The sequence below is a fragment of the Anomalospiza imberbis genome, chromosome 4 (genome assembly GCF_031753505.1).
Source record: "Anomalospiza imberbis isolate Cuckoo-Finch-1a 21T00152 chromosome 4, ASM3175350v1, whole genome shotgun sequence".
Classification (NCBI taxonomy): Eukaryota; Metazoa; Chordata; class Aves; order Passeriformes; family Viduidae; genus Anomalospiza; species Anomalospiza imberbis.
This window is the reverse complement of record NC_089684.1, coordinates 1,853,536-1,867,395: the sequence shown is the minus strand read 5'-3', so window position 1 is coordinate 1,867,395 and position 13,860 is coordinate 1,853,536. Positions and strand designations below refer to the sequence as shown.

Genomic DNA, 13,860 nt, shown 5'->3' with positions numbered 1-13,860 from the left:
GTTCAACAGCTGGGGCATAGCATATGCCTGTCTTCCCCATGCTAGAGTTAGGAATTAACATTTTACATGCCTGACCTATCTAATAAACATATATCCTGACCTTACAAGAAACATTCAGCAATGAAGGCAAATGTGGCTATGCCAAAAAAGTGCATGAGCCAGGTTAGATACGAAGAGGTAATTGATTAATCAGGTAACATATCTAAAGTTAAGCTCGAAGATATAGTGCATTTCCATCCTCTTCTGGGCTATTAAAGTAAATTCATGATCCAGAGCTGTGTAGGGGTTTCCAGAAACAACACTATTATGGCCAATTGGCCACAGTTTGCAGCCTCTAGAAGGGGGAGATGTTTATTCTTCAGGAAATTGCCAGCTCAAGCATCTCACTATGTATACTTTATATCTGTGTTCCAAGTGCAGAAATTACAACTGAACATTAGAATAACACCAGTGAGTACAAAATATGATGTTGGCTTGGAAGAAAATTAATCATAATCTTTGACAGGGTCCAGATATTTTCAAATTTTCACAATCTTTTTTTCCATGCTTATAGTTTGGAAGCTGCTCAAAAGTACCTGTTTCGTTTTACAGTCCTGAATATGTCAACCAAACAACAAGAATTGAAAAAAAAATTGCAAAATACAAAGGGGAATAAGTGGTGTAGGGAGAAACTCCTAGACACAGAGCTATGAAGCCAGGTTTTACTTCACTATCTTCAAGACTTGCCTATCACCATTCTGTGGTCCCCATTGGAAAAATGCTTGTTTTCCATCAGGTTCACACTGAGACTTTGATGGTGCTCGAGAATTCTAAAATTTCACAGCACTCTTCCGCACGCTGTCCGGAGAGGGAAGGACTGGCATGCCCTGGCCACTCTGCATGGCTTGCTTCTGGCTGAAGGCTCAGGATCCCCCATGCCTCGGGCTGCCCAGGCCATTCCAAACCTCTCCAACTTGTAACACCAATGAGCCATGATGCCTTTCCAGTCAACCCTCTTCTCTGTGTTTCCTGGAAAAAGTACTGAGAGCTTTGCTGCCTGCTTTTTATAAACCTGGTCACCGCAAGAGCTGACAGCCATTACAAACCAAAGGAACAAAAGGCACTGAAGCCTTTATGTCGCCTTTGAGCGCATTACCTTCGGTTTATGTCATTCCCCTGGACTCCCCAGACGTGCAGTGGAGGGACAGGGCGGAGGGGTGAGAATGTGCGTGTGCATGTCCATGTGCGCGCGTGTGTGTGCGTGAGCGTGTGCCCGGGTGCGAGCGCGCTGTGTCCGCGGGTGTCCCTGCTCTGCTGCGCTCAGGGGCCGTGGCCAGGCAGGGCTGGCTGCTGCCGTGTGCCCGGGTGCGAGCGCGCTGTGTCCGCGGGTGTCCCTGCTCTCCCGCGCTCAGGGGCCGTGGCCAGGCAGGGTTGGCTGCTGCCGTGCGCCCGGGTACGAGCGCGCTGTGTCCGCGGGTGTCCCTGCTCTCCTGCGCTCAGGGGCCGTGGCCAGGCAGCGCCGGCTGCTGCCGTGTGCCCGGGTGCGAGCGCGCTGTGTCCGCGGGTGTCCCTGCTCTGCTGCGCTCAGGGGCCGTGGCGTAGCCAGGCAGGGCTGGCTGCTGCCGTGTGCCCGGGTGCGAGCGCGCTGTGTCCGCGGGTGTCCCTGCTCTGCTGCGCTCAGGGGCCGTGGCCAGGCAGGGCCGGCTGCTGCCGTGTGCCCGGGTGCGAGCGCGCTGTGTCCGCGGGTGTCCCTGCTCTGCTGCGCTCAGGGGCCGTGGCCAGGCAGGGCCGGCTGCTGCCGTGTGCCCGGGTGCGAGCGCGCTGTGTCCGCGGGTGTCCCTGCTCTGCTGCGCTCAGGGGCCGTGGCCAGGCAGGGCCGGCTGCTGCCGTGTGCCCGCTGCTCGGGGGTCTCTCCGGGCGCGGAGCGGAGCGGGGCCGGGGGCGGGGCGGCGGCAGCCGCGGGGGCGGGGGCGGTGAAGGGGCCGGGCGGGCGCTGCGCTGCTCCGCGGCCGGTGTCACTTGCGAGCCGCCGCCGCCGCCGCCGCCGCGCAGGCAGGCGGGCAGGCAGGGACGCAGCCAGCCGGCCCCGCAGGCAGTCCCGCGGAGCCACCGCGGCCGGCGGAGACCATGATCCTCACACGTAAGCTCGGGGATCCCCTCCCGGTCCGTTTTGCTGGGGGTGGGGGGCAGCGGCTGTGCGCCGCGGGGCGCAGGCTCCGCGCATCGCGGGCGGCGTTGCCGGAGAGCGCCGCGGGGGCAGAGGGGATCGGGATCCCGCTCGTGTCATCCCGCGGCACCCGGGAAGGCAGCGCTGGCAGGGGCGGCTGCGCGGCCCGCGGGGCAGTGCGTCCCCAGCCGCGGCTCTTGGCCCCGCCGCCCGCCCGTGTGCGCGGTGGGAAGCGTCCTCGGGGCGGCGGCAGCCCCAGGTGAGACGGGAGCGCTGCGGGAGCCCGGGATTACTTCTGTGTCTGGGAAGTGCGGCCGAAAGGGATAGCAGCGCAGGAGGCGCGGGGTACCGCGGGCGCGGAGCGCCGCTCGGGATGCGGCCGCTCTCTGAAGATCACCGTGGCGCATCTTTCTTTTTCGGTGGTTTGGCTTTGGTTGTTTTTTGGGGTTTTTTTTCCGTTTCCTTCCCCCCCCCCCAATTTTCGCCTTCGTGAGACGGGAACTGTCGAGTTCCTTTTGAAGTTCTCCGTAATTAGCCCGATGGCCTCCAGGAGCCCGGTGGCTCCCCCCGTGCGGCGGTGGCCAGCCCTGATGTCACCCCCGGCGGCTTTGATCCCGGTGGATGAGCAGCATCTCCTGCCAGACGCGCTCACCCCTACCCCCCTCTTCCTTTTTCCCTTCTCGAGGAAAACAGAAAGCCGATGCCGTTTTCCAGTCGGTCAGTTTTACGTTCCGTGTCACCCTCCCCGCCCTTGCAAACCGCAGCAATGACTTGGTTCCACTGAAACGGTGAAGCTGTTGAGCGATGTGTTGCCATTAACCTAATGAGCTCTTGTTGCCAGTCCAGGCGCCTACTATTGGTACAACAGGTTTCTTTCGGGATTGTTGTCCCCTCATAGTCAATTTGAAGAAATAACTACATTTAAACAATGTATTTAACTAAGTCAGAATGTTCTGCCTGATATGTCATAGTACTTAACACACCTGATTTGAAAGACTGAGGAATGCAATTTATCTTAGCCATCAGTTAGAGGTGTTTTTATTTTTTTTTTACAGTAGTAAGTGTGATCTGTTTGAATTGCCCTGCCCTGATCAAGAAATTCCTGACAGCAGTTCAATAACAATTCTCTGAGTCAGGTTATGTTTTAAGGCTATTTGTAGTGAACTTAAGGGAGATAATAGGCAGATTTCTTATGAGCCTCTGAGTATGAATCTGTCAACAGCTCGGTGCCAGACTGATTCAGCATCTGTCTGGCAAGCAGGCCATTGCTGGGCTGACAGCACATGGTGTTGGTATTAGGCGTGTCTGTTGATTCCACAGCCGTAGCCTGCTATTGTGTATCTATCAGGTATAATAACTGCTGTCCTCTAGGCATCCTGCTCTGCATCTCCAGTAGAAGCAACAAAAACAAAAAGAAAAAGGCTGAGATGGCCAGGAAGTGGGATGGATGTCTCAAAAATGAATGGGTTTGGGTTATTACTTCAGTTTGCTGATGGGATCACAATCAGGACTGAGATTCTTTGATTATAGAATACAGTATATGTAAGAGGAGATGTTGATATTGTTTTGACAAGATTTCTTTCACCTACAAGTTCATAGAAATCAGAGCATTTGGAGCTGTGTAACCACTAGGACTTCTTGATCCCATCTTCTTTTAACATAACTTGGGTTATTAAATGACACTTTTTTAATCAAAAGGAAGTGCTGATACATTGTTTTAAACACCATTAGGCTTAAACTTCCTACCTGTCATAAAATGTTATTTCTAAGTGGTAGTTAGCAGCAAGAGCATATCTGTTGGTTTTATTTAGTTTTATTTCTCAGTCGTGTAGATTCAGTCTAGGATTTTTAATTGAGTCAGGGTCTTCCCAGGCACTTCTGCAGCTGCCCTTGCTGGGCCAGAGAGGAAGATTGATGCTACTCATGGAAACTTACAAATGCCCAGTGTATTTTGCCTCTGGTGAGGTGTAGAAAAAAGGTACTGTAGTTGTACTCATGCGCTAATGTCGAATGTTTATATTAAGATTCCTAGAAAAAGGAGGTGAGGTGGCTTGGTTTTACTTTTCTGGTTCTTCTGATTCATTACATTCTAGGCAGTGGTTTGTGTGAGGCATGTGAATTTATGAGTTCTGCAAATATTTAGAGATGCAGTTTGCACTGTAAAGTTTTGGTTTTTTCCTAGGCAAAATACCACAGTATGTTATGTTTGGACTTCTTGAGAGATTCAGACTTCTCCTCCAATTCTCCTCTGATGGGAGTTTTGCTACTGGCTTGAGCATAAACACAATGCACCCTCGGCTGGTTAAAAGGAGACAGAGGAAGAGAGCTCATGTGCTTAACAGATGGTCCTGTACAGTAAACAAGCACTTTTCATGCTTAACTATCCTTCCTAGCGACAGGAAGAAGGAAATGAGGCTATGCAAAAGGACCCTGACACATTTCAGACAATGCCAGACCCACCCTAGCATTCATACAGTATAGCCACAAGACTTGGGGAAATAAAAATAACTTCAGATGTTTCCCCTTCCTTCCTGTGCATGTTATAGAAATACAGCAACCAAATGATGTGCAGTTCACAGAAAATGTGCTGGTTTGATCTCCACTAAATAAAGAGATGATGCCCTGTATAATTTATATATATTCTTTACATATCATATTGTTCTGCTTACAGATTGAATCTCGGTGTTTCAAGGTGAATTCACTACAAAATTCTATATTCTCTACAGTAATGTAATAAGTATAGATATACAGTAATTTTGGTAAATTCAGTAATTTGCGGCTTATTTCTTGCTTGTACCTAAGCAATTCTGCATGGGGCAGACTGTCAGGATTGTCTTGCATGTTTTTTGATTTCCAAAGTTTTTTGCAAAGTTTTTTCACAAAGTTTTTCTTTTTTTTTTTCTTTTTCTTTATTTTCTCATCTACTTTCCCTCCTTCTCCTGTTCAAAGGGAAAAACAAATTCTGTCTTCAATGATGAGCAATTCTCATGAAAGGGGCACAGGACTGGGCTGTGATTGGAACTTTCTGGTTCTTTTTACTGGACACTTACTTGGCCATTCTTGCTGACAGTGCTACCCTATCCCACTCAGCAAAGATATCTTTGAAATCAGTAGATCTGCTAGTACAGTATTCCATTGGCAAAACTGGCAGAACCAAAAAGAGAGTTGAGAATGACTTAGCCAGCTAGCTGTACTTCACTGAGTTTCATTATCTGAAAGTTATGGGTAATAAATACTATGGACCATTCTGAACTACTTCGGTGCCTTTAGAAGAGCATGACAAGCACTTTTATTTCTTAGGATGAATATTCTTTCAAATATTGTCTAGTATTTGTTTCCCTTGGGAAGGACTGTGATAGGTGAGACAGGATCAGGAAAAAATTTTGTCTGGTCTCTCTCCTAATAAAGACACAACAGGATGTCTCACTTATTTCTTGTGGGGCATTTTTTGAAGTCTAAAAGGGTGCAGAATTCCATAGATCTGGGTTTAAATATATTTATTTTATAGTTGTCTAAATTTTTCTATTCAAATGCAGCAGTCTGTACTAAGAATGATTCCTGAGGAGATGCTTGAAAGACATTTGCTGAAGCCAGTGGTGGACGCAGTTTGACCATCCCAGATCTGTTCTTGTAATTTACTGAAGTTTCAAGATTAACGAAAATACATGCCCCTCCCCCCTCCTCCCCCATTGCATTTTTGCATTTTGGGGATGTTCTCTCTGTGACCCTGTGGACCTATAAAATTGGATGTTCTGCTGGCCACCCTTCACTCTGTTCTCCATGTGCTGTAAGAACAGATTTCCTGTGCACATAAGATACGAGAGACTTTCCAGTGTAAAGCTTCACGATGTGTTTTAACTTTCCTTCTTCCATCCATTCAAGATGTAACCATTAGGTCTTGTACTGAGAGAAGCTTTTTCAAGTATGCAGTATCACAGACAATACTGTAACTGTCTCTAATATCTGAAAACAGGGCGTTCATAGTAATATTTGCTTTGGAAAAATCCATGTTTGGATCTTTAATTCTGCATCAGGGAAGAAGGCATTTGTCTGTGATGCAATTAGCTTTATGCTGGGCTGTTCACTGCCACCGGTATTTTGTGTCTAGTGTTGTATCATCCACACAGGATATAGTTTGGGACTGGCTCATCGATGAGATTGGCCATAAATGGTTACGATGTAAAGGTAGTCATTCTTCCATGCAGTTCTTCCTACATGCATGGAGAGTTTTGAGGTTGAGGTTTAACAAGCTCAAAGAAATAACTGTCTAGAAAATCTGTTTTCTTTTGTGTGAACCATTGAGGCAGTTGAGATCAGTTCTTACAGCATCATTATTTCCCAGATCTGAACAGGTAGCCCACATTTTGTGCCATTTTTAGGTGAAGTACCAGTCATGCTGGGCCTACTCACTTTTGCCTCCCTCTGGAGCTGAATGAGCCTTTGAGCTGAGCTTTGCACACCACAAGCTTGCAGACGGGGGCAATTGGAGGATATTAGTGCTGGGTTTGGGACTAGCAACAGTTAATGTTTGCTCTTCAGTATGTTCTCAAAGGTCATGCTGACCAAGTAATTTCTGAAAGACGGTTAAAGTCATCTTCTATTTCCCACTCTTTGGAGGAGGATTTGGTTCTCTCTCTGGAATCTGTCAACATGACCTCCATCAGAGGATTTGACTAACTGCTTTCTCTGCCCCAAATAATCCTCCTCCAAGACCACCCTGTGTTAAGCAGGCCAGATAAATAACCCACGTGCCTAATTATTTCTTGAGGGTTTTTTAAGTCACTTGACATGTTGTTCCTCTTCGTCTGTGAACCTTCTTAAAAACAAGATGGGAGAAGACCATCTTTAACCTATAAAAAGAGTTCTTATATGACATGATAACTGCCACATTAAGCTATAGTTTTCTGATTAAACAAAGTTAGTTTTTATCTTCAGATCACATTGGTTTCTAAATTTCTTTCCAATTCTCCTGTATATGCTCAAAATGCAAAAAACACCCCAAAACATCAACAAAACAAAACGAAAGCTTATTTAGGAATAAAATATTAGCTTGCAGTGTAAACCAGAATTTGTGATGATTCTTTTGTGTCTTAGAACATGCTTTCCCGAAGTCTTCAACGAGTTAGGAAGTAATGCAGCTAACCTTGGGCAGCTAGAAGCATATTTAATGGTGTGAAAATAAGCAGTAATTGCAGTCTGTTACAGAGTGTATCGGGAAAGGGTTTGACAGACACATGGGGAATATCCTTTATTTCAGTAGCCCTTTATTAGATTCTGAAATTATGTTGATTTGGTGCTTTTCAGAGCTAATCAGTTGTGCTTGGTCCTCTTGACAGAGAGAAGGACCTCTTGCCAGCCAGGGCATGCTCTGGGGGTGGTGGTTGTGCCCTCTCTGACCTGCCATCAGGCAGTGTCCTTTCTTGTGCTCTGATGAGAACCTGGGTTTCTCCCCATGCTAAAAATAGTGAAACTGACCCCATTTATTCCTGCAAAAGTTTTGTTGGGTTTCAGAGACCCACGGATCCACACTGGGAAAGTCCTAGTTAAGTCCTCTGAAATTTACAGAGGCTCCCATTGATTTTAACAAGTGTTGGCTCAATATCTAAATGTTTGAAATATTTTCGACAAATGTTGTTTCTCTTTTTATGTTGTGAGCCGTAAAAGTTAAGAAGTGATTTTGATATGCTAAAGACTGTGAAAAAGAGATTCAAGTTTAATGATTAGGTTTTGGTCCACAAAAGCAGTATTGTGCTTGCTGTGCTAACAAGGGTATTAGTGAGCAATTAAAAGTACTATATTCTGTAATTTGGTATAGTTGAGAAGGAGGGAAGGTACATACACCTCTGTAGATATTTTGGAAACCAGTCACTTTTTTTTTAAATTTTTATTTTTATTTACCTTTTATCAATAAGGAAATAAACAAACTGAAATCCTACCAGTGGAAGTAAGCCATTTGCTTTTTTCAAAAGTTCTGCTGACAAAAAAAAAAAAAAAGGGTGTTCAAGCTTCCTGCTTTTTTTTTTTTTCAGAGAAAACATCAATATATGATCTTAAACATCTGTTTCCTAACTTCTTCATCTGTTCCCACTCAAATTCCAAACATACTCTGTTTCTTCTCCCAGTGTCCTGTGGTTTATACATAACATCAACTGCATAGTTACTGTCTTGCTTCAAGGCTCTGTAACTTGAAAAAGCCAGTCAGTCCCAAAGCCAGCAGGACACAACACAGAGTATTTTTTTAGTCGTCATCACATGGTTGTGGAATATCTGAGTAACTTTCATCATTGTTTCTAGGGGTTTTATGACTAGAAAGCAGTATATGTATTTGGTGCCACATATGATTTGTCTTAAGAATTTGTGAGTCCCCCTCTCCCCATCCCTCTGAAAGTTTTTGATAAGAGGTATTTTCTTAAAATTGCACATGCATCCATACTGGCTCAAATGGATTGCTGAAGCAGGCAGCAGTAAGTGGAGGTCACAGCATGTATAGTTAGACTGTAGAAAGTAAATTGAAGCACAGTGAAATACAGGAGCACATCACAAAAGGCAGCTGCAAGTGCGAAATGTAACTTGCACTTTAAAGGTGAAAGGAGAAAAGTTACTCTCTTGGGAAGGTTGTTAGTTTTCACTTCAAAACCTGCAAGCGCATACTCAGTTCAAAAGCCATGCTTTATATTCTCTTGATCTCACTGCTTCTTCTAGAAATGCATCCTACATGAACTGAGTGTGTCACACTGGTATTCTAGAGCAGTTGTATAAGATTAGATTGTTCTCTTAGAAATAGAAGAAATTCCAAGTGTGTTAGAAATTTGGCAAGAGCTTTTAATGGGATTTTCAGAATGCTGTAGTTTTTAGTGGTTGAACGTTTATTGACAAACTTCCCAAGTTTGTGTTTGAGTGCATTATCTTTATAAAATGCTGTTCTTCACTAATTATATTTTTGCTTTCTTTAGTCCTTGCTATGTGCTGCTTTCTTGAAAGGTGTGGAGCACTAAATTAATGATACTGCCTAAGGAATATTAAACGATACAAGTTTGAGAAAAAACAGGCTTATGAGAAGGAATTTAATTATTTTCAAGCAACAGTCTCATATCTTCAAAGTGAAAACCATCTGAGGCCCTGGACACATAACAGGCTTACTCTTAGGAAGTCAGTCATACTGTCCCAACTTTAAAGGGCTGCAGGCATATGACATTACACAGAGCTGATTTATCATTTTCAATGCCTGGACTGCTCATTTGTAGACAGCTGCCACAGTGCATTTATTTCCCCGGTTTGTCTCAGATTTCACATCTGCGTTCATGTATCCATAGACTAAGTGGATGGATAGTGTGATCAGGTCTAATGTTGGGACCACAATTCACATGTCAGGGATGCAATTCAAGCGCTAGGAAAAATGATTGCTTGTGCTTGGGCAGTGGAATTCTGTCCAAAGAAGAGTATTTCTCACATATACCACAGCTGGTCTTAAAAAGTACGATCCTGAATGATCTCAAGTTTCTTAATAGCTCAGGACAGTGCTTTAGAGTTGAACAAAAATTTTGCAAAGCACCACAAGTTTCAGAGAGACATGTGGTGTAGGGAGAGGCAATTTCTGATGTAGACAGAAAAAGATTGTGCCAGCCTTTTGCAGCCATTAAACTGGACCATCAGTCCTGGATGGGGAAGAACTTTTTGTGCTCTGTGTGCTCCATGTGCTTCTCTGTGCCTTAGCAAACATGCAGATAGTGTATGGACTTTTAGACATTAAAGTAAGGACATAGTGTGTTCATTTCCAGCTTTCATGAAAATCTGGAATCATTCTCTGCGCTGTATGGGAGAGTCTCTCCTGCAAGCTAATTCAGGAAGATGATTTTGTATTCAGTTTCTACAGGTTTGGGGTTTTTTTCCCCTCTTCTGAAAGAAAAGTCAAATAGAGAATAACTTAACTCTAGTGAGTCAACTAGAATAACTTAATTAATAATTAAGACCAATATGCAATTAAGAAGCTCAAAAAAACTCAGTTGTTACGTACGACATTGAAGTGAACCTTCAGAAGTGAAGCCCATTTTTTTCTTAAATTTGATTTTGACAGTGCTGATTTTACCAGTCTCACAACAGATTTTTACAAGCTGCTCTCTTAACAGAGCCAAAAGGTGAGATGAGTAGAACTGATGTGTGGAGGTGCTAATATGATTGTAAAGGTGTCTGAGTTGAGGCAAGAGGAAACCATCTGCTTGGAAAAACTGTTCATAAGATGTTTAGCACTTAGGTGAAAATTGAGTCAATGCATGACTGTACAAAGATACATCTGCTTTGCACCTTGTCCTGAAGACCCTGAAAGAGCTGGTGTTTAAACTGCCTGTTATTTCATGGAAGCAAAAAAGAAGAATGAAAGTAAATGTTGTTGCTGTCTTAACTGGACTGCTATGATGATTTTTTTCTGAAAGAATGTTACTGCAGCATCACTGTGTGGATTTTCTTTTCTATGGGAGAGAAGGTATCATTAAACAAAAGACTACAGACATCTTACAGTTCTCCCTTCTGCAACTGCAGTTTCAATCCAGGTGTTAATTGAGATATTTTTACTCTGAAAGTCTAAACTTGCAAACTTACAAGGCCAGGAACCAAGATTAACCAAAGTTTAACAAAAAAGGAAGTTAGACTTTCCCATTTTCATTTACTACTCTGGAGAAGGATTGAGTTCTAATCCCTCTGGAAGTGGGTAAATAAGGACTAATGGTTCCCAACCATACACAAAAGGAACTCCTACCCTTGATTGAGCATGGAGGACTGCTTTGTAAAACAGACTAACAAATAAAGCTGTTTCCAATAAAAATTTCCTGTTTCCTCCTTAACACATTTGCCTGTTGTTTGCTTACACGACACCAAGAATAAAGACTTCATTGTACTTTTTGGAGTTTTGGGGGATTTGAGTGGGGTTTTTAAAATTTGTTTTGTTTTAGTTTCTAAGAGGTTTTTTGGGTTTTTTGGGTTTTTTGGTTTGTTTTTTTTTTTTTTTTTTTTAATCAGGACATTTGGAAATAATAGCACAATTTCTTTCTTGCCAACAATGTTTTGTACAAGAACCTCCTGCTGCTGGGGGAGGGCACAGGATGCACGTCTGAAAAGCTGCACATACATTTCTTGCTTGGAATGTATACTGAATGGTAGTTTATTGTAAAGGTTTTAACTGGCAAGGATGTTTGATTCAGAAAGGAAGTGGCACTGCAGGGATGGAATGGGAAGGAGGGAGTGAGACCGGTCCTTTGCCTGCAGCCACTTACCAGTTCAGCTGCCAGGTCTTCATCAGAAATTGCTTTGCAAATTGTGGCTGAAGTAGAACTTTCCTAAAATAGGTTGGAAAGTAGTGTAGAGTTCCTCTGCAAGTTTCCTCTCCTCCCTGTGGCTATCAGCACAGCAAATGCTGTGCTTGACAGTGAGTTCCTAGCTCAGATAATTATCTGTAACCTATGTCCCCTGGGATACTGAACAAAGGCTATTGAATGCTCTGTCCCTTCTAAATGTTTTTAGAAGTAGTTGGAAAATCTGATTTTGAAAGACCTGTTCTTCTTACTTTTGTCTCTTACTATCTTGATTGCCATTGATCAGGAAGACAAGGACTTGCACATAAATATTCTCATGTCCACTTGGATATGAAACTGGCAGCTAGCAAACCAGTAGTCCCAGGGCTAGTGCTGCTGAGCTGGAATTTGGAAACTGTAGGAATGAGCTTCTTCCTCTAGCGTAGTTTAAATGATTTGGCCAGAACTTCAGGTTTAACCAGTGTGTATTATTCTCAAACACAGATTCCAGTTAAGCTGCAGTAATGAACTTTTTACCTAGACAAGCTCTCAGCTGTTTAAATTTGTATCTCTTATTGTGAGAAAGCTTGTTCGGCATACTCGGCTTTCTGTGCAGCTTATTCAGTGTACCTCGGGCTGGATTCTCCCTCTGACTATATTTTGATCTGCCTGAATTTCACACACATACACAGTTTTGTTCATACTCTGGCTCCTCAGTAGCCAGCAAGGTTCAGATAGGGAAGTTGGGTTCAAAAATTTCCTTTCCCTTTTGTCTGGTCACACCACATAGGAGTACAGTCTGGGAGGAATCCTGAGCTTGGCCAACCTGAGTTGAACAAAAGGAGCCACTCTTTTAGGACAGGTGGGTACTCTGTCACCAGCACCCATCAGGTTCCTCTCTTAACCATGCTTTGTGTGTGTGGAGATGAGATGAAGAGAGCCCTGGCCCCTTGTTCAGGATAGAGCTCCAAACCCTCCACCCTTTCAAGGGCTTGCACCAGGACTTGCAACCCTTTGCCCTTCCAGGACTTGCAACTTGCCCCATGAAAATGGGTCAAATGTGGCTTTTAAACACTCAGCACTGTCTTGTACCCAACTCTAGGCATTTACACAGCCTAACCAGGGTGGACAGGTGCACTTGTGTTTATTGTTCTCTGCAATTCTTGTGGACAGATAGGAAAAACTCAGGCGTTTCATTGCCTAAACTTCTTGGGGGATTCACAAAGGTATTTTGAAAGCAAATATGCTCTGAAAATTCCAAAAGCACGTGACAGCTGGATGCCCATAAAATGTAACTTTAACATAACTGGCATATACATTTGCAGAAAAGATACACAAAGCCTCTGTAGAGAATGGTGAAAAAAGTCCAGTGAATGCATATTCATAATTTTCTAGCTCTAGAAATAATTTACAGGTCATACACCTGGGCTGCTCAGTAAAGGACCTGTGAACAAATATTTAAACACATTGAAGAGTGCCTGTAGTAGTAAGGAATCTGACACTTTTTTCAATTGCACTGTAAGCATCTTTTGCCAAAAGCATTGCAGCATTTTTTGCCAAATGCTTGTTATCTGGGATCATTTTTTCCTGGTTTTAAATCAAGCAAAATTCTCATTCAATCCAAGCACTTCTGCAGAATGTGACCTATAAGATACTGCATTTTATTTTAAGTACTCTTAAAAATTAGTTGCAGATTTTTTTTTTTTGCTTTGCTACTTTAATTGTTCCTGAAGTATTCATCTATCATCTTGTTTGTTCTTGCTTTAGCTGTACAAGTTTCAAATTTTTTTCTTCTTTATTAAATTTCCCACATATTTCCTTAGCATACTGAAATTCAAATCCTACTTTAAGCAAAACTTTGTAATAGTTTGCAATTGGAATTGAAGAATGCCTTTTCTTAATCAGTAGCTAAGTCAATATGACTGTACGTGCTTGTTCTCATGTGGTCCCATAACCCAAAGGTGAAGCAAACACAAGTTGCATAAATGCCTGCTTGTCCTGACTTCAACAGGAGTGGATTTTGAGATGTTTATTTATCTGGAATGTTGTGTTTTGGCTCACCTTAACCCTTTGGTTTGGATATGTTTCTTAGCAAAGTAGTCTAGCAAAGCACAAATATTTTAACACTATTGTAGCAATTTGGAAAGTGAGAGGGGGGTGGCCATCATTTTTGAGACACTAAAATGTGCCTGCCATTTTGTCCAATTTTGTGTACTATATCCCACTGGGAATATTTCATAGCGCGACAAAATCTTGGGATATTTTACTTACACTGTGTTTGGCTTTTCAATGCCATGTATGCAGTAACCTGTATTTGGAGCAATTCTGAGGGGGCCCCTTTGTGCATCGCTTCTGCAGCAGGTAGCCATAGTATCCTCTCCAAGTAGGTGGCAAAATTGTGTACTGAGTTGTGCATAATGAAGCTTTTGT

At 43.5% G+C, this 13,860-nt stretch overlaps 1 protein-coding gene across 7 annotated transcripts in view; it reads left to right on the top strand.

Moving 5' to 3' along the window:
• The window catches only part of DLC1 (DLC1 Rho GTPase activating protein), a 215,074-nt gene that overhangs the window by 174,858 nt on the left and 26,356 nt on the right, over positions 1-13,860 (top strand). The window contains exon 1 of one of the 7 annotated variants that reach the window (XM_068186805.1): positions 1,979-2,119. The exons of the other annotated variants lie outside the window; for them this stretch is intronic. Coding sequence (XP_068042906.1) covers positions 2,107-2,119 — 13 coding nt within the window. The 5' untranslated portion in view covers positions 1,979-2,106. Of the gene's footprint in view, positions 1-1,978; positions 2,120-13,860 lie in introns of those variants that run through there. 7 annotated transcript variants of the gene reach the window in all.